Genomic DNA, 26,291 nt, shown 5'->3' on the forward strand with positions numbered 1-26,291 from the left:
TGGACACTGGAAGGCCGTCCAGCTTAGTTGCAGGGGGCCTCTAGGACAGTTCTTGGGGGCCACCAAGCAGGGCTCCTCATCCCGGTCCCATCACTTTGCCTCCTTCCAGAGACCCCAGCCTGGAAGAGATGGCTTATGAGGTGGGGCCCTGGCATCAAGGTTAAGATCTCCTCTCACTCTCTCTTCTGCGCACAAGTCACAGGGTCTTCTGAGGAGTGCCTTCCATGGGGAGAGAGAGATGCACAAGCCTCCTCAGCTGGCTTGCATCCCACCTCAACCCTCCTCCTCAGGCTGCTGTCCCACTTTTGCTGACCAGGTACCTATTTAGTTCTGCAGGAGAGGCCTGGCAGAAGACAGCAGGGTCTTCAGCAGACCTTTCTCAAATGTCCTCTGTGGTTTGCTAAGGATTCCCTTGCTCTAGATGTTTGGACAAAAGTTACAGTGAGACCTCAAGTCTCAAAGCTTGGGAGATGCCAGTCAAGTCCCACTGCATTCAAGACCCCTCACATTCCTGCCCTTCCTGCTGGTATTTAACCTTTATCTAGATTTTGTGAAACAAATATACAAACAAAATAGTACACATATTTATACATTCTATATTTTTGTGTATCGTTAAGCTACTTGCCAGGGCCTTTTTGCCACTTGCAACCAGACTGTGTTCTATAATTCTCTGAGCCATCTGGACATTTTGTAGAAGATTCCCTTCTTGCAGATGGGGGTAGGGATGGGCTGGGGAGCACATGAAGGCCTCTGGATTAATCTGTTGGAAACTGCTGCCAAGCTTATAAGTTAAGAAGTAGTGTCTTTAAACTCATTCAGTAAATCTATAGGAAAATGGATTTAAGTTGAAAATAATGTCATTTCCACCCAGTCTCGGGAACAGGTGCAAAGCCTCAAAGCTAAAGGCTCCTAGACACTGTGTCCAGGAGCTCCCAGTCTGGTAGCAGCTGCCTGCAGCCCTCATGGAGGCTCGGGCCCTTCGGGCCTTCCTGTGGCACTGGGGCAAGACCAGGCCAGGCTTCAGCCTCAGCAGGAGGTACAGCCAGGAGCTGTCTCCTGTCCAGCTGGATTTTCCAGTCAAGTGTGCGCGTTCCTTCCTGTTCCTTCCCTCATCCCCAGGCAAACACGTGACTAAACCAGGCACCCAGATAGTGAGGGGATTCCCACAGGGACCTCCCCTTTTGGAGGCCAGGATGCCTGCCTTCTGCCTCATCCTACTTCCCTCCCCCACTGCATGGCTCCCCACCTAGCTTCACCCCGTTCTCTGCCCTCCTTGGGACCTGAGCCCACCTTCACCCACTTACACGGTCCAGGTGGGCAATCAGAGCCCTGGACAGCTTTAGGGGACCTCAGAGACCATGTTCCTCCAACCCAGTTGCTTTACACAGGAGAAACTGAGGCCAGAGAGATGAAGGGAGCCGTAGAAGGCCACATGGCTGTGAGGGACCACCCCGGAGATAGGATCCAAGTGGCTAGACCCGTGGTCTGAGGCTGGAGGGTGCTTGATGCCTCGGTCTGGTCCTGTGGACCAGAGGGCGAGCCCCACTCTCCAGACACTGGCAGCAGAGGCGGCGAAAGGCTCAGGAGGGACAGTCAGCAGGGAAGCCTCAGCCGCTGGCCCCTGCGCTCGCCTCAATCCCGCACGCTGGGCTCCGGCTTGCCCGCCCCCACTGCTCGCCTCAATGGGCCCCACCCCAGCGCCCCTTCCCCAGCCGCAGCTGCCGCCCACTAGCGCGCTCCCGCTCGCCCTGGGCCCGTGCCCGTCCCGCCGCCCGGGGGCGCCGCTGCCTGCCTCCCCAACCCCGCTTTGGCCCCATGCACTCCCAGGCCGCCCTCGTCCCCCGCCCTTGCCAGACCCCGGACCGCCGCGGGACGTGCCAGCTCTCGGGCCCGCCCGGACCACAAACCACCCCCCCCAACCCCCAACAGCAGCCGAGTGTCAGCGGCGCGGCAGCCGCGCTCCGCAGGCCCGCAGGACACCCGCACGTCGGCGGAAGTTTGAGAAGCGCGGCTCCGGGGCACAGACCCCGCCGTGCCCCTCTGTCTGCGGGAGGATGCCGGTCCCGTCTTTGTTCCCTCTCGGTTAGCGGACTGTTAGGTGCAGCCATTCACCTCTGCGGCTTGAATGACTGCGGGAGAAGTGTTCCTCAGAGCAGCCCTGGCTTCTTTAATGAAAATCGTCTTTCCTGGATGATGACCAGGAGGGACTTGGAAACTGACCCAAATTTCCTCAAAGAATGGATCCACATAGCATTTCCCTAGATTAAACCCCAAATTGTTCACAGCAGAGCTGGAAGAGCACTCTGATTCTTGTTGTCCGGGCCTCTGAGGAGCTCGAAACACCCGGCGTGACTGTCTATCCAGCCTTTGCTGGGGGCCTGGTCGTTGCTTTATGGAGATCCTTCATAGGCAGGATGAAAATCTCCCCAAGAGGAGTTCTGAATACATTTAAAGATACTGATCTAAAAGCTCACTAAAGGTCATTCCCATTCCACAAGAAGACACTACTTCACTAACCTAGAATAATGTGGAAGGATGAAAAAGATAGCTTTTTTCCAGAATCATCTTCAATATTTTTATATAAATGTTTTCAATAAAATTTTAAACATGCATAACTCTAAGATGTCCCATTCCCCGAGACCCAAATCTTGGCTATTAACCTAGTGACAGAGAAGGGTAACCTAGTAGCTGTGATTTAGAGGGAAGGTCTCCAACTGGAGACATTTGACATTTTACAACCAGTTTACAACCAGCAACCTTTGAACCACACTGCCCTTCATCCAAGTAATAATTCTGATGATGGAATCCAGACCAGAGAGGGGTAGATTTGAGCAGGGATTGGCCACGGCCTTCAGTCCCATCTTCCAGGTGACCCTCCCACTTGCTTCTGAGCATTTGAAAGGTCAGAGGGCTTTTGGAATAAGAGGAGGCCCTAGAGAACTGGGCCTCTAGCTGGTCAATGCGTGCACCTGGCTAGGTGAGGCAAGAGAGGGTTTGAGAGAGCAGGGGTTTGTTCAGAGACAACTATGATATGTCAAAAGCCTTGCAAAGAGCCTTTCTCTTTGTCCCAGCGATGATTCCACTTCAGGTGTTCTTCATGGAGATATCAGAGAAGCCTTAAATGGACCATAACAAGGTGGGAGTGGTTTAAATAGGAGGAGCACTGCCACATAGAAGAACAATCTACAGCCATCAAACATCCCATTTCAAATCATTCCTAATGATCTGGGAATTATATAATATAAGCTCATGATATAAGGTTGAAAAGCAGTGTAAAAGAGTATCATTGGAGCGCCTGGCTGCTTAGTGGAGTGTGTGACTCTTAATCTCAAGGTTGTGGGTTCGAGTCCCATACTGGTAGAGATTACTTGGAAATAAAATATTTTTTAAATGGTATTATATGTTGTTCTATCTGAAATACATATTATTTGTCTAAAGATGCATATTATTTTATTTATTTATTTATAAAGGAAACAAAGGACTAAAAGGAAATTCACCAAAATAGTAACAAAGGTTTTCTCTGGGTGGTGGGATCACAGGCGATATTTATTTTCTATTTCACTTCTTCTGTGTTTTCCTCTTTCTAGAATGAGACCTTCCTTAGAATTAGAAAACATAATTTAAGAGACTACAATGTTCTAAACATTGCACCAGACTCAAAGATGCATAACAAAAGCATATTTTCTGCCCTGGGGGAAACTCAAGGTCCAAGGAGACAGAGGTACCCCCAAAATACCAATTCAAGGCAGGGTAAGATGAATCCTGAAGAAATGAGCATGACAGAGTGGGAGCACAGGAGAGAGAAAGGGAACACCTACTGGAGTTGAAGCTCCTTGGGGCCAGGCACATAGGAGAATAGGAGAAGGTCAGCGTATATGACTTGGAACACAGAGCACAGTGTCGTGAGAATTCAATCCTGCTCCCTAATCCCCTGTGATTTTAGGAAAGCTATGCAGAACTAGTCTAACTTTCCTCATCTGTAAAATGGGATAATAAAAATGTTCCTGTGAATAGTTCCTAAGGTCAGGGAAATGAAGCACAGTGCCTGGCACAAAGTAAGCTCAATAAAAATTAGATTTACAGTAAAAACTTTAGTCCAGTCTGGGTGGGAAGAACTAGGGCTATGGGGAACGGATGGGAGAGTATGGGATTCTTGGGGGAGGAGGAATTAGGCAGGGGGCTGAGTGCAGGCAGAGGGGTCCAGTTTCTGGTGTGGGAGAGGCTCAGTGCAGGGGTGGGGGAGGGACTCTGGGGGGCTGCTTCCTCCGTCCCAAGGATGAAAAGGAGGGTGGGGACTCAAGCTGGACTCCGAGCCTTCAGTTTGGCTTTGACCAGCAAATGTAGGGAAAGGGCATGGAGGGGCGTGCACGGAACACCCCTGGCTTATACTCAGAATCCACAGTGTGCTACATACTGCTTTTCTGGTCTTTTCAGTGATCCTGAGCATCAGCATTACAACCTCCATTTTACAGATGAACACATTGAGGCTCAGGGTCGCCTACCAGCACAAGGGGGACTAGGATCCACATGTGGCTTCCCCCTTCCTCTGGGAGCAGTAGCACCTGGAAGACCCACTCTGGAGGTACTCTGCAAGGCCTCAGCCACACCACCTTGCATGGCACCAAGCCAGCCTGGGGCTTTCAGGGAACTTCCTGAGTGCCTCACCAGAAAGACCCTTTCACCCTCATCCTGTCCACCGGGTAGGACCTACACAGCCCATACCACGGCAGTCCTGTGGGTTTTAACAGAATTAAGTAAGTTTGCTTTGACAATGTCTTCAGCCCCTTGAGAGGACCAGACCGTAGTGGAGGTAGCCCTCCCATTACCCATGCGACCTCTCCCACCCTCGGGGCAGCAGTAGGAGCCAGGGAATGGTTCCCTCCTGGATGGCCTGATTCCTTGGGCCTGCACTCCTCTCTCACGCTGACAACTGAAAGGAGATCAAATGCCTCAGAGAAGACTTTCATTCGAAAACTTGAGGCCCCAGAGAGGGCAAGACTGCTGTGCATCTGAAGGGGAGGATGCAACAGAGAAGCAAATATGTTCCACAGAAACCCAACCTTTTACTACCCCCTGCTCCCCCCCACCCCTGGCTTAGAGCTCAGCCTGTCTTCAGGGAAAGCCTTGTTGCCTGAGTGAGCATTTTTAATTTTTTCCAATCCACCTGGCAGAGAGCCTGACCACAGCATCTGCCTCACCCTTTCTCCTGAAACTCTGGCCTCCTTGATGGGATTTATAGAATTTTGGGGGGGGGTGCTGTGTTGTTTCCCAGTTCTGCTGCCCATTTTTCACAAGAGAAAACTGGGTGTCAAAGAAAGGAGAATAGATTCTGCAATAAAACCTTTGGAGCCAGACAGGGAGAAATCTAATTTATAACAAGGGTTCTCAACCATAGCTGCAAATTAGAAGCACGAGGACACTTTAAAACATACTGATAGCCAGGCTCCAACAAATATTTACTCAGGGATGAGGACTTTTCCCTCTCTCTCTCTCTCCCTCCCTTCCTTCCTGCCATCCTCCCTCTCTTCCTTTCTTTAAAAAGACTTCCAGGTGATTCTCATACACCAGGGGCAAGAACTACTCACGTAAATAAGACAACTGTGTTAAAAAGAAGATGATCCAATAGAAAAATGGACCCAGGATGTGAATGGGTAATTCAGAGAAGAAATAAAAATGGCGAATAGGCACATGAAAAACTGTTGACCCCAATTAATAATTAAAGAAATGCTAAATAAAACAATGATGAGATAGCATTTCATGTATCAAATTATCAACCTTTTTTTTTTTAATGGAAGAATATTCCTAGGAATGGCAACAGTGCCTTGTGAGTGAGTGGGGGGGGGGGGTTCAAGCACTGTTTAAGCGGGCAGAGGGAACTTGGCAATAGGTACACATCTTTTGACTCATCAACTTCAAGATTCTAGATAAGGATGTCCTGAGATTTTTAACTAAAGTTGTTAATCATAGCAAGAATAAAAATATCAGAAATTCCTAAATATTTGACATTAGGAAATTAGTTCAATGAATTAGTGTAGCCACAGAACAGAATGCCACACAGCCACTGAATATGATATAGTAGATGAATAACTATGTCCCTTCTTGGGACAATGCTTAGATACACTGAATGCAAAAAGTTTCCAAATAATAATGGAAACAGTTTTGCTTTGTTAGAAAAATAGAGTATGAAACAGTGTTATGTGTCCCTACTTCCAAAGGCACTTACAAAAACATATGTAAGGTTTCAGCAGTCATCACCTCTAACACAAAAATGAGTATTTTACATTTTCATTTTTGCTTCTTTGTATTTTCTAGCTTTGCCCTAGAAAAGACATACTTGTTTTTGTCAAGAGGAAAAAAAAAATTAATTTTAAAACTTACTTACCAGAGCAAAATTTGCTAATCTGTTTTCTTCTGGGAGGGGCAGGGTCAATGTCTTGGAGCCAGGAAATCTCCAGATAATCCCCTGACTACTCATCTTCCTCTAGAATCTCATCTTTGACCAAGAAGCCAAAAGAGAGGCTCAAATGGATTTTTCCTCTCCTTCCAGGCCTTTCCCACATTGTTGAGCTGTGAGAACTGGCTAGGGAGTTGGCACTGGGGAAGAAGAGGATCCAGAGGTCTGAGGAACCCCCACCAGCGTGGAGAAGAACCCAGGGTTTGAAGTTCTGGATCTACCTCTATTATCTATGTGACCTTGGGTGAAATCCTTAACCTCTCTAAGCCTCAGTGTGCACTGCTGCTATCAAGTGGGAGTAATAATAGTGCTGACCTCATTGGTGACAATAAGGCTTTACTGAGATAATGGCACGTAAAGGGTTTAGCACATTGCCTGGCACAAAGCACTCAGTAAATGGCACTTTGGATCATTTCGGATTTGGGAAGGCAGACTCTTTCCTGCCCAAGAGGTGGGAGAGCCACACAGGGAGCCTCTGACAGTGCTGACATTCATTTACTGAGGCCTTTCTAGCCATCTTGGGAAGGAAACTGGAAGAGAAGCCAAATCCCTGACCCACAGACTCCAGAAGGGCCTTCTAGACTCTGGGCTGGACCTATCACCTAGGAGGCTGCTCATGGTGAGGGCTATTAACTGTAGCCCTTTCCCCACATGCTCTATCCCTCCTTCCTGTAATTGCCCGCAGAGCCGGGGTCCCCATCTTGACCCTTCTTCCACAGTACCTCCATCCATCACAGTCTACTTGGGGATGCCTCAGAACCACCCAAGGCTTGTGAACTTATCTTGTTCACCACCCAACGTGGGACTAAGGGATTCAAAAAAACCTCCCCTGCTCATCCTCTCAAACCCCCATGACCATCTCCGTGCTGCCAAGCCCATGCTATCCACCCAGAAGAAAGTTCTCATGGAGTTGACCCAGCTCTGCAGTCTAGAGCAGTCAGTGCAGCAGCTGGGACCTGTCCCCCAGGCTCAAGGAGTTTTCTCAACAATAGCACAGCCACCCTCTGAAAAAAGTGGGAACAGAGTGACTCTCTGGTCTTCTAAAAGGTTCCATCTAGGAGAGAGAGAAGCTATGCTCACTCCCTGACACAGAGGAAGCCACAGTCCCTGGAGGCAGCAACTGGCCCACCCATTCTCCACCCCTATCCAGAGCAGGGTTGTCCAAACAGGGCCTCGGAAACAGTTGGGAGGAGAGAGCTTTTATAGCACCACACAGAGGACCTGTGAAAGCCTCTTCCCTGAAGACCAGGAAAGAGTTGGGGAAACAACTAGGGTTTTTAGTATAAAGGACCTGGTAGGCCAGCCTGACTTCATCTATCCTGAATGAGTGAGGGGATGAATAAATGAATTATTGGAGATTATTTTTTATATTTCTAGAGTTAATTAACATAGAACAAAACACTCATACAAATAAGATGTTATATATATATATGTATATATGTATATATCTCCAGAGGAATATTATTCAGCCATAAAAAACCACAAGCTCTTGCCATTTACAACAACATGGACAGACCTGGAGGGTTTTATGTTAGGTGAAATAAGTCAGATTGAGAAAGACAAGTACCATATGTGGAATCTAAAACCTGTAAGTACAGACAACACACTGATGGTTTCCAGTAGGGAGGTGAGGGATGGGCAAAATGGGGGATGGGGAATGGGAGATGTAGTCTTCCAGGTATGAAATAAATAAGTCATGGGAATGAAAGGGACAGCATAGGGAATACCGTCAATGATATCATAATAGCACTGTATGGTGACAGAAGGCAGCTACACTTGTGGGGAGCACAGCTTGACAGATGTTGAATCACTATGTTGTTCACCTGGAAATAATGTCCCGGTGTGAGCCAACTATACTCAAATAAAAACTGTTTTTAAAAAAATCTGTAAGTGTGTTAACCATTAGAAAATAGTTAAACAAGGGCACCTGGGTGGCTCCATTGGTTAAGTAGCCGACTTTTCATTAGGCTCAGGTCATGACCTCAGGGTCGTGAGATCGAGCCCTATGACAGGCTCCTCACTCATCGTGGAGTCGGCTTGAGATTCTCTATCTCTCGCTCTCGCTTGCTCTCGCTCTCTCTCTCTCAAGTAAACAAATAAAATCTTTTTTTTTTAAAAAAAGCAAATAGTTAAATAAACCCAGAAGCTTGGTTGAACACACAAATGTCAGTCAGGAGTTACATGTTGCATTTGCTGCTCAGCAGCTAAACCAGAACAAAAGTTCAACCAGCTACTGAATGGAAAAACGAATGACTTTACCAGACCTCTGAGATAAGGCAGGGAAAAGGGGAGGAAGTTCTGGGTGTGTCTTCACACCCTCCGGAGTTAAAACTACTTGCACTTGCTGGTATGACCTGAAAAGGTGGTGAACATTTGGAGTCAAGCACCGGCAGATGGAAAGCTCCTTTAAAAAGGTGAAATTAACAAAGCAGGAGGGGCGGGGCAGGTCAGGGGATTTCCACTGGCCCCACAGGCCACTCTCCTGACCCACTAGTAACCAGCCCAGAGTAAGAGTAAGAGAGTAAGAGAATCCTGCTGAGTAAGAGAATCCAGTAACACCTGTCTGGGCCATGAGTCACTACCCGCCCCTCCACCCTCAGAACTGCCTGACACTCTAAGACACAAAGCCCACCCCTCTCCACATAGACACTCTGACCCTGTCCCTGACATTCTGACTCTGTCCTGGGCTGTTCTGAGTGTTGGATGCTGGAGCCAGAGTTAGGATTTGTGTAGACTAGATTCCCTGGAGGTGGAGCTCCTGGATGGGACCAAGTGCCCAAGAATTTCTAGGGAGAACCCAACACAAGCCACTGGGCAACCTATTGCCTCAGAGCCTCTGGCCTTATTGCTCTGTTGACTCAGCTGGGGTGGCTTTGAGGTTTTCCCCAATCTGGCTTTGTCCCAGGGGCTCCAGCCTTCTGCCTTGTCCCAATCTCCTGTCTCCCATCCTTGGACTCCCCTAGCAATGGGCTGCTCCAGTCTGAAAGGGGCAGTACCAGGGGCAGTGCCCAGGCCAGGTCAAGCTAGGCCTAGCCTCAGCACCAGGCAGCATCTGGAGTACAAGGCAGGCCCAGGAAGCTGGTGTTTTTTTCTTGGGGAGTGGCCCCTTTTTGTGACTCAGACCCTGGGAATTTGGGAGCCTTGCTAGGCTCTCACTGAAGCTGGGCTCCCAGGAGCCCCCACCAGGCTCAGAGTGAATGCACTTGGGTTTCTTAGCTCCCCTGGCCCCCTCCCATTCCCCTCAGTGGGTTCCTTTTGTTGTCACTAAATCCCCTCCAATCTCCCTTTCCAAAAGCCAGCAGATCCAAGTGGAATTCAACACCCAAACACTCACACAAAAGCTAGGATTAATAGCTGGCTTTGTCTGGGCACAGATGTGCAGCAGCTTGGAAGGGGGGGCGTATTTTCCTGCCACTTGAGTCAACCCAGCTCCACACGGCAGGAGGGCGGGGGCCCTCTGGGAGGGTGGGGGGAACCATGCCCCACCTTTCTAAGCTGGTGTGTTCTTGGGGGTCTGACTCCACCAAGGAGGAGACAAAAGTCCCCCCTTGCTGGGAGGCCCCTCAGTCTCTCCTCCTTCCCTTTCTAGCAAGTCACACTCCTCCTCAGCAGCAGGGCAGCATGGCCAGCTGGCACTCAGTCTCTGGACTCAGTCCCTGTTCTTCTGGAGCCTGACCTCTGAAACAGACCCCAGCAAATCTCAAAGAAACCCTGTGAGCTTCCCGAGATAACAGGTCACTGCCAGGAGACAAGCAATGTCAGAGAGGCAGGGAAGGCTCTCGGAGGAGACAGAGCTTACTCGGAGCTCCAAAGGACAGGGGTCTGGTTAGGTACCCAGGGAGAAAGGACTCCAGAAAGAGTCCATGGGGCAGGAGACAGCAGGGTCTGGCCATAAGGAACCACCAAAAGTTATAGATCTGGAGGAACATGGTGGGGTGTAAGGAAAGCTATTCTGTTGTTGAGTGGAGGACAGGTGGGTAGAGGTGGTAGCCAAGGAAACAGGCAGGTGTTGCTGGTACAGAGATGGTTCTGATTCAGTGCCCTCTGCCTCCAGTAGAATACCTTTCTTGAACAATCCATGCTACTGTCCAACTACATGGTTGTAGAGATTTTGAACTTGGTCCTTAATACTTAAGGGGAAGACATATTTCTCTGTTGTTCTGTCAGATAAATCGGGCTGCCTGCCCAACAGGATTGCTGGTCGGAAATATGACATCAGCCAAGTTTTGGAGTGGGGTGGGAGGAGGCAACCCCCTCCCCAGAATGGTACAAATATCTAGGTCTCTGAAGACTATTGCTAGGAGGTTTATATGCCAAAGGAAATAAATGGGTAACAAACAAGGAAATAAATAAATGAATGTGATGACCTCACATGCCGATAAATGTTATGAAGAAAATAAAACAAAGCTATGTGCCTGGCTGAGGGTGGGGTAGGGTGGTCAGGGATGGGCCACTCTGAGGAGGTGACATTAGAGCTGAATCTTGGAAGATGAGAAACAACGGAATGTATTAGGTTGATCCCCATGTAATTACGGAGATTTAACCTTTTGGGAGTGGGAGGGTCTACAAAAATACTAATTTATAGGGTTTAAGAAAATACAAGGATAGAGAGGAAAGGCACAGCAAATGCCAAGGTCCTAAGGCAAAACCAAGCTTGGAGTGGTGGTCCAACTTCAGAAAGGTTAATAGAGCCATGGGGCACCAAGCAAGGGGAAGACTTAGGAAGAATGAGGTTGGAGGGGAGGACTGGTCAGGAAAGGAATTGGGAATATTGAGGGAGAAAAAAAAAAAAATTAGAATCTGACCACTCGACCTCCTGATTTGCAAAAAAGCTACAGTGATCAAGACAGCACTGTAAGGGAAGAAGAAACACAGATGAGTGGAAGAGAACACAGTACCTGGAAACAGACCACCCCAATATAGTAACTAATCTTTGATAAAAGAGCAAAGGCAATTCAATGGACAAATGATAGTCCTTTCAACAAAAGATCCTAGAACAACTGAGCATTCACAACACACAAAACGAATCCAAGCACAGACCTTGGATTCTTCGCAAAAATCAACTCAAAACAGATTATAGACTTAAATATAAAATGCAAAACTACGTGAAACTTCTATAAGATAACACTGGGGACAATCTAGGTGACATTGGGTTTGGTGATTACTTTTTAGAGAAAACACCAAAAGTGTGATCAATGAAAGAAAAAATTAGAAAAGATGGACTTCATTAAAATTTAGCATTTCTGCTCTGCAAAAGATACTACTAAGAGAACAAAAGGAAGTCACAGAGGGAAGAACATTTTAGCAAAGCACATATCTGATAAAGAACTAGTATCTCAAATATACAAAGAACTTTTCAACAATAAGAAAAGAAACAACCTAATTAAAAATGGGCAAAAGATCTGAATAAACAAATATAACAGATGACAGATAAGCATACAAAAAGATCATCAACATCATTTGTCATTACCAAACTGCAAATTAAGGGGGTATCACTACACACCTATTAGAATGGCTGAAGCCCAAAAGGCTGACACCACCAAATGCTGATGAGAATGTGAAGCAACAGCGACTCTCCTTTACTGCTGGTGGCACAGCCACTTGGGAAGACCAGTTTGGCAGTTTCTTACAAAGAATACTCTCAGGGAGCCTGGGTGGCTCAGTTGGTTAAGAATCTGCCTTCAGTTCAGGTCATGATCCCAGAGTCCTGGAATCAAGTCCCACATCAGGTTGCCTGCTTAGTGGGGAGCCTGCTTCTCCCTCTCCCTCTGCCTGTCACTCCCACTGCTTGTGCTCTCTTTCTCTCTCTCTCTGCCAAATAAATAAATACAGTCTTAAAAAAAAAAAAAAGAAGAAGAAGAAGAAGAAGAAGAAGAATTCCGTCTGAGAAGGCTACATATTATAATGTTCCAATTACACGACATCTGGAATAGGCAAAACTATGGATACAGAAAAAGATTAGGGGTTGCCAGGGGCCCAGTGGGGAAAGAAGGGAGGAACAGGTGAAGGAGGGCAGATTTTAGGGTAGAAAAGCTATTCTGTATGACAGAAAAATAGAAAAGCTATTCTGTATTCTGTATGACACTGTAATTGTGGACACTACATTAGGATTTTGTCAAAATCCATAGAAGTGTACGACACAAGAAGTGAGCCCTAATATAAACTGTGGACTTTAGGTGGTAACAGTAATGCATTAATATTGGCTCGTCAATTTTAACAAATGTAATACTCTAATACAAAATTATAAAATGGGGGAAAATTTAGGGGGGTAAGGAGAGGGGATATATGGGAACTCTGTACTTTTTTTTTTTTTTTTTGAGAAGGTCAGGGGCAGAGGGAGAGGGGGAGAGAGAGAGAGAGAGTCTCAAGCAGGCTCCATGCCCAGCACGGACCCAGATGCCAGGCTCCATCTCAAGACCTGAGCAGAAATCAAGAGTCAGCCACTAAACTGACTGAGCCACCAAAGCCCCTAGGAACTCTGTACTTTGGTTACAATTTTTCTATAAACGTTAAAGATGCTCTAAAAAAGTAAACTTTATTAATAAAAAGTCTTTAAAAGTAGTTTAAAAAATATTTCTGCTACCCACTTCTCTCTCCTTCAGGGCAGGGTTGGCCCACCCACCTCCCTCAGTGGCAGCAGCAGTGCCATCCCCCCACCCCCGCCCTAGCCAAAGCCCTTCAGGGGAGGAGGGCTGGGGCGAAGTGCATAAAACTTCCCTGGCTGGGAAAGGGAAATTGCCCACCTGGAAACAAGCCCAGCACATACATCATTCTCCCAATCAGTTACCTGCCCAAGGGTGATGGCCCTTGGGCCTGCTCCCTCCAGGCTGGAGCCACTGGGACCCCACCATGCCATCCCTCAGCAGCACAGGTGGTGGGGGTAGGATGGGGGTGGGGGAGACTGGACAAGTGCCTGGTGCCTGGTACCTGAAACTGGTCCCCTGGCCCAAGAGCACAGGGCCACGGAGAGGGAGCAGGTATAGCCCCTTCTCCTCTCTGAAGGATGCCCCAGCTTTGCCCATGAGGGATGAAGGGTGAGGAAGTCAGGTCACCAACGTGGGGAGGCGGGGGGTGGGGGGGGAGAGAAAGCACATCCCGAAAGGGTGAGCAGGAGGCCGCCCTGAAACGGGAAGTCAGTGGTAATGACGCCTACCTTACTGTGCTGTAGTGGGGTTAAATGAGATATTTCACAGAAAACGTTTCACCCAGAGCTGACCCAAGAAGAGACTTGAGTACTGACCGACCACAACTGTTTGGTGACTCAACCCCATGCCTGTCCTCAACCCCACACTTGGCACCTCCATGTGTGGTTCATGGACTGCTGTCTCCCAGAAGCCTGTTAGAAACACAGGTGCTCAGCCTGCACTCCAGGCCTGCCCCCAGGTGATCCACGTGTACATTTTGGGGAGCAAAATGATGATTTCTATTTCTAAAGGGTCATTCTGAGGCTCTGCTGAAGACAGAGGATCCAGACGAGGGTGGGGGCAGGAAGACAAGCTAGGAGGCGGAGCCACTGGGCAGCAACTATGTGGAGGGCAGAGCATATACGGGGTGGAGGTGGGGCAAGGGGGGGCTCAAGAAGGACTCTGAGGGCTCGGGCCCCATCAGTTAGGGGGTGGTGGCAGCATCTACTGCACTGGGGACACTGGGGGTGAGCCAATAAAGGCTAACTGAATGGAAGAACAAATGAGCCCCGCAGGCTGGCTGGCCTGAGCTGCCCCCAAAGACTTCCTGCTGCTACCGGCCCTCAGACAAGCTCACAGGTTGTTTCTGACTGGTGAGGGATCTGTCCCCTGGTCTGTTATGACCCACGGGGATCAGTCTCATGGGGTGGGACCCCTTCTGGCCTCTGAAGTTCCTCTCTTGTCCATCCTATTCTTCCTTGGAGCCCAGCAGAGGTTGTTGGCAGACCAGGGAGGCAAGCTGCTATGATTTGGGGATTTGAACCTCCTCCTGGCCCCACATTCCCCCAAGGCAGCTACAGACCATGTCCAAGCCTCACCTGGCAGCATCTCCACAATCACCCACAGGATGGCCTGCACCGTCTGGACAGTAGTGGGCTATGTCCCCACTGCAGAACAGAGTTTTACAGGCACACATAGAACTCTACTCTGAGACCCTCATTACCAGCTATACCACCTTGGACAACTTGCCTAACTTTTGGGGACCTCAGTTTCCCTAGGCGGATTAGCGAGAGTGGGACCAATGAGTCCAGTGTCTAGCAGAAAGAAGTTGCTTTAAAGAAGGTAGTCTCCCCTCCCTTATCACCCTGAACATAGGCTCTCGGCCTGACCCCTAAGCCAGCCCTCACTTGGGGTACCAAGCAGGCTCTTGCCCACATTACGCAGTCTATTTTCAGATCACTTAGAACAGAATGACCCAAGAATCATCCAGTGTCCATTCCCTGCCAGCACCACTGGCTCCTGTCCTCTGCCAGGTAGACCCCGCTCCTCAGAGCCCACCTTACCCAGCACTGACCCCCCACCAGCTCAGCCAGGCCTCCCCTCTGCTTAGAATCTCTCCCCCTGTCTGTAGGCCAACTGCACTCAGTCCAGTCAGAGCTGCTCAGGCCAACCTGGAAAACAAAGCTAAAAAAATCTCTTACTCTAATTGGCCCCACAGCCAGGTGGCCAGGGGCCCCCAGGTAGGAAGCTGGGGACTCAAAGGCAGCACCAAGGCCCTTGATGAACAGGTGAGCCCCACTAGGAGCTCCCCCTCCTCCTCCCAATCCGACCAAGATCACTCAAGGGTCTACCCAGTTCCCCAGATCCTAGGGCGAAGAGACTGTGCTATCCACAGACTCGGGGGCAGCAAAGCTGGCTTGTAAGTACAAATGTAGGAGACAGACAGACGGAGGCAGACAGACTGGCTGAGACAGAAGGGGCAAGGAGGGAGACCAAGGTGACTGAGAGTCAAGAGATTGAAGGAGGGAGCGAGACCGAGAGAGAGAGAGAGAGAGAGAGAGAGAGTAGGAGAGAGAGAGACGGAGACAGAAAGACTAAGATCCAGTCCTTGGGCAGGTGACAGCAGGAGCTCGGCACCAGCAAGGCTTTGGGGCAGCATCTGGGGTGGCGGGTGGGGGTGCTGGGCTTGGGATTTGTCTCTAAACTCGAACAGTTCAGCAAGTGGCTCACTCTGTTTTAAGTTGATGTTTGGGATGGCACTGGGGGTCCCAATCAGGTCTGACAAGCTGAACTGAGGTAGACCACTGGCTGTCCCCTTCTCTGCTTCTGCCCCCCTCAGCTCTGGGGAATGTGTGAGTTTGGGGAAAGAGGAGGGAGGCTTTCAGAGGAAAGGATGTCTGGAAGCTGTGAATGACTTCAATTACCCCTGAGTCTGCTCCAAGACAAGGGGTGACTTTGAGCTCCCTGCCTTGCTGTGGATCACTATTCTTTCATAACTAAGTTTCTGGCCAGTTTCTTTGAAATGCCTGGGGGTAATAAAGGTTGGAGTCCAGAGTTTGACACAGCATCCCTCCCCCTCCACACATACACTGCACCTGGCAGCCTTGGGTGCCTCTGGGTACCTCAGTTTCCTCAGGTCTGCTCAGCCTCCCCCATTGCCACCCCCATCAGAATCGTCATGAAAATAACACAGAGTAACTGAACGACGGGACCAAGCTGCACACAAGTGTCGGGCTGATTATTACCGTAGCTGGAACCTGTCCAGACCCCAGGACGCGGTCTCCACGACAAGCATACGGATTACACTGCCTTCCAACAACACTATTTCAAAAGCCCTCAGCCACCTGGCCCTGTTTTCAGGCACTTGGCTGGGAGAAAAGTGACTGAAACTCCTTTCCTAGAGGCAGCCTGACTCTGTATTTTAACCCACAGCACCAGTGACACACACGTCCAGCGAGGATCCCAACCTGAGAAAACAAGCAAAGCCAGCCATGGGCTGGGTGTGTTTGTGCTGGGGCGACAGCGCTGTTGGGAGACATTTCCCTTGCGCCCCACCCCTCCCCCTTCCCTCACCAGCCTCCGGAGCCTTTGCTCCTGCAGCCATCGCTTGTCACTGCTGAACAATAGGCCCTGCTAGCAGCTGGTAGCTCGGCCTTGTTGGGGGGGGGGGGGCGTGGAGACTGCCGTAGGCTGTGGGGCTGGGGCAGCCGGCCTCCGAGGGGCTTCCCAGCTCCAGGGACAATGCTGGCGTGTGTGCCTCCCCGGTCATGTACATACCGTGCCCTCTTCCTTGATGCCCCAAAGGCTGGCACTGGTGCCCTCAGAACAGTGGGCTCCTCCCACCCAGTGTTTCTGTAAAATCCCCCAGGCCTGGCCCCAGCACCCAGTGATGCTGCTGGAGCCCCCAGGCTTCTAACTTGCAGCCAGGGAGAACCATGGTCCCCAGAGTATACGTAGGCCTGCCCCCTTTCATTGCCACTGAGCCAACTGAGTCTCTGAAATGGCGAGTGCCTGGTCCAGGGTCACACAGAGCCAGGATGAGAAAGGGTAGGGGGATTCAGCCCTGGAGAGCAGCCCTAACTCCTGGTTCCCTGCCCCTCATGGGGCCATCTTCCTCTTGTCCCTCCAGGGGATGCCTCAGTGTGCCAGTGGGATACACACCCCAGCGAAGAAGAGGAGAGCTGAAGGGCTTGTTGGAGGTCAGGCAAGTGAAAGAGGTAAAGCTCTGATTGGGATGAGATCTCCTGACTCCTTCCCCCCTGCCCAGGCTCCAGGCCTTGGCCTGTCCCCACATCCCCCATGACACCAGATGGGCCCCAGAGAGGCTGCCGAATGGGGTTATGGAGATGAATCACAATCCCAGCTCTGCCGCTTACTGGCTGTGTGAGCTCTGGGAAGTTTCTTAACCTCTCGAAGCCTGGCCTCCTTCCTCTGCAAAGCTGAGGAGGTAGGATAAACCGCCAAGGGCTGGGGCAGCGACCATGAGGTCACACATGCCGGTACTCATGGGTGTCTGGCACACGCGAGTGCTCAGTAAGTGGTAACCCTGGAGACCGTGATGGAGATTCAGTCAAAGCTTCCTTTCCAAGCGGAGCAAGAGGAAAAAGGCAACAGGCACTCTGAGCCCCCAGACTGCCACACAAGCTGGGAGCACAGTCCTCGGTAAACAAACAGCTGACCACCATGACGACAAGTACGGTGTTGGGAAATGGTGGTGTCCCCACAAAACACGCCTTCAGCATTAAGACGCCCCAGCTTTGCTTTATGGCTCGACCTGAAACACTAAAACACCACAGCGAGCAGAGACGCGGGTATGAGCCTTGCCCACGGTTGTGTTAAAGCTGCAGCTGCCATTTCTGGACTTCTTTTCTTTAAGGTCCCAGAACTAAGTGCTTTACACATATGGACTCACCGAATCCCCACCATTGTGTGAAATAAGCCCGGCTGTCACCCTCGTCTTACCTGTGAGGAAGCTGCGGCACGGAGAGATTCGGGAGCTTGTGGAGCCGGGATTCAAGCTCAGGCGGTCCGGCTGCAGAGCCAAACTCCGAACCCGGATACCGTGAACTGTGGCTTGCATCAGACAGTCATTACTTTCTCGCTGCGTGTGTCGGCTTTCATCTCTGTAAAATGGGGCCTTTTCAGGGCGAGCGTTGTGTCTCCGCCTCCTCCGCCATCTTTAGCTCTAGAAGATGGCCGCTCTCGTGAGACAACGCGGACCGCTCTGTCTCCTCTGGCCCTTGCAGCCCCTCCTCCAGCACCCGGAGATGCCTGTCCCGAACGCCTACTGTATTCAGTTCACAAGTGCCTTTGGGCACAGGGGCCGGGCCCTGAGGCACTTTGGGGCCCCAGCTAGGATCAGACACCAACTGAGGCTTTATGTGGTTTGCAAACATCAGGGTCTGGCAGATTTTTTCTGAGAAGGGCCAGATATTTTAGATCTTGGGAGACTTAGGGTCTCGGTGCCATTGCAGTAGGACAGCTGCACAGATTACCGAATGTGGCTGTATTCCAACGAAACTCTACTTAAACAAATAGGCAGTCCACAGGATTTGGCCCAAGGGCCATAGTTTGCAGACCTCTGGCAAAGGTGAACATCAGGAGGTCACAGAGCAGAAGGGAGTGGAGGAAACAAAGGGTGCACAGCTCACCTAAGACCTGGCAGAACTTGCTGAGAGCATTTCCAGGCGTTTCCAGAGCCCTCTAGCAGAGGAAGATGTCAGTTCTGACTGGGGGGGGATGGGTAGAGAAAGCTCATGCTAGGCACTTGAACTTGGCCTTGGAGTGATGGGTAAATTTCTACAAGCAGAGGGAGGGGCGTGAGCAAGGATATGTGTGCTTCGAATGGGGCATCCAGAGGGTTGGGATAGGAGCTGGCTAGGGACCCAGACAAGGAAGGCTGAGCTCTGGGCTTCTCCCATATGGTAAAGAGAACTATAGCCCTTTTTCCTTCTTTTAATTCAACAGATATTTCGGGTGCATACTTTGTGGTAGGCACTGCTGGGGGCACGAGGAAAGACAATATTCCAATTTTGCATCTTCATTGCATTGTGAACATTTTCGAAAAGATTTAGGAGCTGTGACTTTATCTTGCCCTCACAAGCACAGAGTGAATAATTTCCCAAAGTTCTATCTCTAATTAATAGCAGCTGCTCATATTCCGGAGACAAACCTCTCTACTGAGCAGCAGATTCTTATTTCTAGCTGCCTAATGAGTATCTTCCACCGCAATGTCTGGAAAGAGCTCCTCCTGCCTGTTCTCCTCCCCTAGATTAGTTTGCTACAGCTGCTGTAACAACGTACCACAAACTGAGTGGCTTAAACAGAAATGTGTGGTTCTGGAGGCTGGAAGTCAGAGATCCAGGTGTCAGCAGAGTTGGTTTCTGTTGAGGGCTGGGGGAGGTGGGGAGGGGCAGACCTGCTACCCTAGCTTCTCTGGGTTGGCTGTCAGTCCTTGGTGTTTGTTGGCCTAGAGGCATATCACCCTGTTCTCTGCCCTCATCTTTACCTGGTGTACTCCCTGGGTGCTTGTGCGTCAACATCTCCGCGTCTTATAAGGCCATTAGTCATATTGCATTAGGGCTCCCCCTAATAACCTCATTTTGATTTGATTATCTCTGTGAAGACCCTATTTGTGGATTAAGGTCACGTTCTGAGGTACTGGGGGTTAGGACGTCAACATCTATTTTGGAGCACAGAATTCAACCCCTAACCTCTCCCTAACACCAACCCCCAAATATCCCACTGGTGGTTGAATGGAACCCTCATTTTACAGGACCTTCACATGTAGCTCCATTCCCTCGCCAGCTGGTATGATGGGCCAGAAATGCCTGGACCACTGGCACTCTGTCAACTCTAGCATCAAGGATGTTAAAGAAACCGCTGTGGCATTGACAGTAGATAGGAAGCAGTTGCAGGAGGGAAGAGGGCCGGTGTTGGGGAAGCTGTGGCAGGGATGGAAAGGAGGCAGCCAGGGAGCGTGGACATTGGGGAACAGAGTGTGGGACAAGAGGGAGGACCAAAGGAGAAGGATCCGCCCTGAGGGGAAGCATGGTGAGTGTGGGGTGGCCGAGCTTGGCAGATAAACTTAACTCCAGAGCTTGAGAGAGAGGCAGGAGCGGCAAACAGGTCTTCGTTGTCCTGAGTGGATTGGATCCCACCAGGAAAGAGAGAGCTGGGGAAGATAAGTGAGCACCAGGAGATCGAGAAGGGTCCAAGAGGCACGGGAGAGAACCAGGAGGGAAATGTGCTCCTGAGGCCAAGACAGGGTGAGAAGGTCTGCACCAACCCCAGTACAGGCTGAGGGTGGGCCGTTCCTTCACACCAGCGAACTGTGACAATTGGAGCTGGTTGTGCTCCAGTCAGAAGCAAACTGCAAACACGCCTCGCTCATCTTTTAACTGTTTATTGTATAATATAAAACTACAAAAGTAAGACTGCTCATTTCCATGTACATTTAATCTGTCCAATTTGTTTAGATTACAGCCCAAACCTACATGTGAATACAGCTATCTGGGTTCCGATGTAACGTCTGTAATATTGCATAGAAAAGGCACAGCTCTCAGGTCTGTGGGGGGAAAGGTTATACCTCCTTTTTGACAAAAGCCTTCCTCAAAAACCGTGCACCAAACATCTCACTATGTACATATTTTCCAAAATCTTGTATTTGTTTGCTTGTCTGGACTGTATTTCTCTTCCAAACTTGTTATCCCCAAAACACGTCTGCAATTTTTGTTGGCTTTGTCTGCCACAGCATTTGATCCTGGCTAATTTTCAAGAACCATCAGACTCATTCTTAGAAGCACTGAGGACAACTGTACACAAGCAGGACACACACAGTTCGCTGCCTTCGGCAGTGACAGGAAGTTAACCATTCACGGCCAGAACTGGTTAAATATGCTCTTTTCAATATTTTCAGAAAAGGTATAAAGGTCCAATTTGTAACAGCAAGGTTTTGAAATTAAGACAATTAATATAGAGGGTACAACTGCTGCACAAAGTAGAGTTTTATTGTCTATTTTTTTACATCTGTCATTTAAGAAGGCTGCCCTGTGGTATTCATAATTCATTGTTTACCACAAAGGTGGTTAATAAATTTAAGCTTTAAAAACGATCTGTAAGATGATACTTTGGCTCTTTGGAGCTTATTTATTTAATAAATTTTCCTTGATTGACCTCAGGGCAGTTGGGATTCTCCACAGGGATATGGCAATAAAAAGCTCAATTGATAAAGACACTCGAGGTATAGCGGAGGTTCTGGCTAGTTCTCACCCTTTGGTGTGAACGAGGGTGTCAGTGTGGCTGCCCCTTCTGTCATCAAGAGAAAGTGTTACTAAAAAAAGTTTAAAAATATCAACCCTTTGATGCTTGATTTTCTTAAAAATTTGGAGGTATTGAAACATTCCTCATCCATACCCTTTGCATATTTCAAATAGACCTACATTAGAGAAGAGGCGAAAACTGGATGTGGACCGTGCATACGAGAGAAGATCCAGGGGCCTGGTCAGACCCCCTTGGAACACAAACTGACATTCCTACAAGAGAATACATTCCTACCATACATTCTTGCACATGGTATGATCCAGATGTTGTTAGAGCTCCACAGTCAAATAAATATATTTACACAGAAAAAAAAAAGGAATAAATAACTTATGAAAAAAATCACTTCAAATTCAAAGCTCTTATGATTCTGCTCTCATCTTGTCATTTCATTGCACATCACTGTCAATTTTCCTCTCCCAGCCCCACCCAGCATGTCTTTCTCAGAAAGGCACCTCCAACTGCCAGGCTGAGTCCGGATGCCACGCAATGTCCTTTAGGAAGGGGAAAGGCACGATAGCCAGGTGGCATCTGGAAGCACTCCCACACTCAACCTGGGGCTTGGAGATCACACCCAGGCCCGCGTTCTTCCCTGTTGGGACCTCACTTTGTGAAAATAAGACAGCAGTCACTTGGACACTTGGATGTTTTTGCTCTTTGAAAAATGGGCCCCTAATTTCCCACATCTTCCTCAACAGACCTGGAATAGCAAGCATTTATGGTGAGGGTCCAGCATTAAAAAGCATTTATTTGCCTGCTGTTGTTGGGGGTTTTTTGTTTTGATTTGGAAGCCCAGCCTTACAAATACGAGAGAGTCAGAGAACCATGTTTGGGCAACACTTTGTTACGCTTATTTGAACTGTTGCCCAACATATGGGATTTGTTTAAACACACGATTTGCTAATCCAACCAAAGCACAGTTGTTCTAAGTTACTGTAAATCAGTTTTTAACAATGGCAAATCAACTGCCTTACCCTGGTATTGTTCAGAATAAACAACACTATTGTGTCTGTACACGTATGTATGTGCATGCGGCATGTGGGGAGTTCGCCAGGGCCTCCGGTTATCAGAAGTGCGGCGCCTGGGCTGCCTTGTTCTCCACAGGAAGAGGAAGCTCTTAAAATGGACAGGCACAGTGACACCGGAAGCATCTACAACAGGCCTCACCTCAGCTAGATGGTCCCTGGTCCTGTCAAAGGAAATGCCCCATCTGCAGCAGGGAGAGGCGTCCAGGTGGAGGCTGCTTGTAGGAGAACAAGTGCAATTTGATCTCTCACTGCTCTACTGAGGGGCCGATTAGCCTTTGAAAACACATTCAAGTGGGGAAAAATGTAAATTCGAATATAGAAGAATTCAATCATACCATACACAAATCTTTTGCTTAAATGAGCAGTTCCTTCATCACAAATGTATTTGCTCTGCCATGTGCATTATAAAAATAAAACTATCTATGGCTTGTTTAAAGTGCCATTTTATAAAGCTGTCTTTTTTAATTGGCCAGAAAGACTCAATTTTATCCATGGCAAGAAGTGAGCAGAATTGGTGACTGGATATTGACAAATGACCAACAACAAAGACAACAACAATAACACAAATCCCATAATTTAAAAATTCTTAAATAAATATAAAAGTTATTCCTAAAGAAGCCATCTGCATTTCAACAATATAGGTTGTAACCAGCTAAAGTACCATTGGAAGAAAGAAAAAAAAACTGAAACGAAAAGGCCATCAACAATTTCGGCAACAAGCATGATACATTGCAAATGTTTTTTTTTTTTTAAATTAAATATACACCACTAGGAATAAGAAGCTCCTTCTCAAGTGTCCTGGGGGTGGGGTGTGGGGGTGGGGTGGAGGGGAAGCAGGGGGAAGGAAGAGGAACATGCATAGAGAGTCCTGTCTGTGTATTTGGGTAAAACAGCCTTGTAAAGTGTAGTTAAAGCAGTTGAATCAAGAAAGCAACAAGACTGGAAGCTGTGACATAATGGTACCAACTCCAGGTTCAAGAGCCAACGGATGTTACAAGACAGCACCCAGGCTGGGCCGGGGTGAGCTATGCTCACTGTGGTGATCACGAAGATGCCATTTTCAGCACTTAGCAACAGAGGGAACAAAAGCTCTAGGGAAGGGAAGCTGGAAAAGACAACTGAGCAACACAGTGGATGCCTTCTGGGGTAGTTTCTTCCTTGTGAGCTCTAAGCATTGCAAACAGGGTTTAGTTCCACAAAGAGGTCAGTTACTTTTCAGAAAATTTTGTTCTCATGTAAAATTTCAGGTCATCGTAAAAATTATGCCAAAAGGGAAAGATCTGGGTTTCTGTTTAAAAAAAATAAGAACAATTAAAAGCACAAACTTGGCATAAATACAGTGAGTATTCGATATCAAGAGAGGGAGCTAAAGAGAACCATCACTTCAAACCTCCCCCCACCCCAGCTCCATGGGCCATCTCCCGCCAACTGCTTAATGCAAGTTTGATGAGCAGACGTGGCTCTGGCTTTGGAAGTCACAGTGCTGGCGGGTGTTCGTGCCAGGGGGTCGGTGCCTGTGAAATTTGGGTGTGATATCGCCTGGCCCTTTCTTAAAGCAGTGTGTGTGTGTGTGTGTGTGTGTGTGTTTGCATTTGGGGACATCAACTGCGGGTTAATTTGATCCAATTTTCTCTTTGCACCAAACACATATAAAACATTACAACTCTATAAAAGTACAAGTGCAACTTGTACATCTGAAGTTTGCAGGAACTATGTGAGCAAATCCTATCAAAATAGCTATCTCATATGTATAAACAGCATTTGTTTTTAGAAAAACAATATCATAAACTGCAGAATCTGTACAAAAATATAAAATAAATTTGGGCAGCAGTTTCTAAACAGCCATGTAAATGCAACACTTAGGAGGAGTAGTTAATGCCTCTAAAAAGGCTGAATTGCCAAGTCAACCTATACAGGGCGAAAATGCCAGAAAAGGTACTGAGATTATCTAAATAATATATATATATATATATATATATTCTCTTTTTACCTCTTGCAATAAAACTTATAGAAAAAATAGACAAATATGCACATGCAATGTACAGCTTTTCCAACTTATTCCTTGTGCTTCACTTGAACTGTTTATTTTTGTCATTCAGCATAGCAACATTGTCTTCCAATGTAGTCTTTCCTATTCCAGGGCAGTAGGTCTCTGAGAACCACTCAAAAAAGCATATTAAAAGTGGTCATACGTGGATGAAGGCACTCCAACTCTGCTCAAAGCAAAAACTAGTGTGATCCTTGTGTAAAACGATCTTTTTCTCTGAAAAAGGCAAGCAAGGGTGCATGCACAGTGCGGAGAGCTGGGGGGTGCGGGGACACTCGCAGGGTCTGGGCGGCGCAGGCACCGGTCTGGGGCTCTTAGGAGCCGACCAGCACCTCCATGATGTGGTCCAGCTCCGTGAGGTCCATTTTGAAAGGCTGACTCGGGGCCACCGGCTGGCTGCTGTACGGGGCCAGAGTCTTGAGGAGATCGTCGGCCGACACCGGGGCCATCTTGGAGGCTGTCCCTGCCGCGGACGTGCAGGGGTCGAAGTCATACATGGACGTGTCGATGTCTGCAAACAGGATGTCGTCCAAGGTCAAGTCTGTCAGAAAGCCCGTGGACGTCGTGATTTCAAAGTTCCCGGGCAGAGAGTCCATCAGCTTGGGGTCGTCGGGCCTCGGGACGCTCGGCGCACCAGAGCCCCCTCGGGAGGTGTCGGGCGCAGCCGCGGCGGCCCCTGGGGAGGTAGATGTGGGACAGAGCTCCTCGATCTCGTCCAGGGCGGAGGAGAAGCTGTCCTTCTCCGGCGGGGGCGCTGGAGCCGGGAGTCTGGCGGGAGCCGCGGGCGGCGCGGCCGGGGAAGTGCAAAACGGGGCATCGTTGTCGTCCTCCAGCAGCGAGGCAGGCGTGAGGCAGGCCTCCAGGGGCGTAGTGCTTCCGAGGTCGCTGGCCAGCGCAGGCGGAGGCGGCGCGGGGGCGCTGAGCACGGCCGGCGCCTCCCGGTAGCTGGCGCTCAGCGAGTCGGGCGGGGGCGAGGCAGCGGCGGCCAACACCGGCCTCAGGCTGCCTTCCTGTTTGAGCTCCTCCTGGATCCGCCGCAACATGTTGTTGATCAGAACGGTCTTTTGCAAGCTGGGCTCGGTGAGGGGCCTGTGGTTATAGAGTTTCATAAGGGAAATGTTGAAGATAGTCTGGCGCTGTAAGGTGTAAGACACCTTGGATGGACCATCGGAGGGAGACACGATTTTGCCTTCCAGCCCATCTTCATGCTCATCAAACTTCCGTTTTTCTCCTTTACCCAACATATATCTGCAAAGGGGAAAGGAAGGAAGTGGAATTAATCACATGAAAACGAATTTCTCCCCTAAAAAAAAAAAAAAAAAAAAGGCGCTGACTCGGCGGTCAGGAGTTGGGACTTGAGTTCCTTACCCAAGGTTGGTTAGAAGAGATGAATTAATTGGGGGAAATCTTTTGGAATGTGAGAGCATTGGGAAATCTACCTTTGTATGCTGGTGGAGCAATTTTTATCACTAGGTAGTCTGGTGAATGTATTTCTTGAGAAATGTGTACGACACAGGCAAGTTAAACGTTACCATGGAAACCATGATTTTGACTTGCTCCACTCGTGCGCTTGCGTTGGCTTGCCTAACATTACCATGCAGGTTCCATTTCCCTCCCCCAAACAGATTTATTTTTAACGCCCAAGAAAACACTAGCAATGCTATGACCTAACAGATAAAGGTGTCAAAGATTATAGCTTGAACACATCTTGAATGATTAAAAGAACCTAGGTGGAGAAGTGGGGAGAAGGGCATGGACAATTTTCGTAGAACCCTGTGTGCTTTCAAAATGCCTTTTCCTTCCTCATTATGCACAGAGCTTTTCTGCCTGTTTGGTGACATGTGGTGAAGCTCTTGGCCTGTGTCAAATGACCACAGTGATGGAGCTGCCACCGCTTTTCAGCCTAGAATAAAGTGGAGGAATGTGGCTTTCCCAGCCCGAGTGCCAATGGTTCAATTTGACTACATACAGTTACCTCTGAACGCACTGGACAAATTCAAAAGTAATTTGTTCTGATTATAAGCACTGCTGTTTGAGTA

At 48.9% G+C, this 26,291-nt stretch overlaps 1 protein-coding gene across 3 annotated transcripts in view; it reads right to left on the reverse strand.

Moving 5' to 3' along the window:
- Positions 1-20,247: 20,247 nt before the first annotated feature.
- Positions 20,248-26,291, reverse strand: part of SERTAD2 (SERTA domain containing 2) — a 118,970-nt gene continuing 112,926 nt past the window's right edge. For all 3 annotated transcript variants that reach the window (XM_004742070.3, XM_045077914.1, XM_004742072.2), the window contains one exon: positions 20,248-25,500. In XM_004742070.3, coding sequence (XP_004742127.2) covers positions 24,567-25,496 — 930 coding nt within the window. In that variant the 5' untranslated portion in view covers positions 25,497-25,500 and the 3' untranslated portion in view covers positions 20,248-24,566. The remainder of the gene's footprint in view (positions 25,501-26,291) is intronic.

This window comes from Mustela putorius, unplaced genomic scaffold (assembly GCF_011764305.1).
Source record: "Mustela putorius furo isolate JIRA1106 unplaced genomic scaffold, ASM1176430v1.1 tig00000224_pilon_pilon_pilon, whole genome shotgun sequence".
Lineage (NCBI taxonomy): Eukaryota > Metazoa > Chordata > Mammalia > Carnivora > Mustelidae > Mustela > Mustela putorius.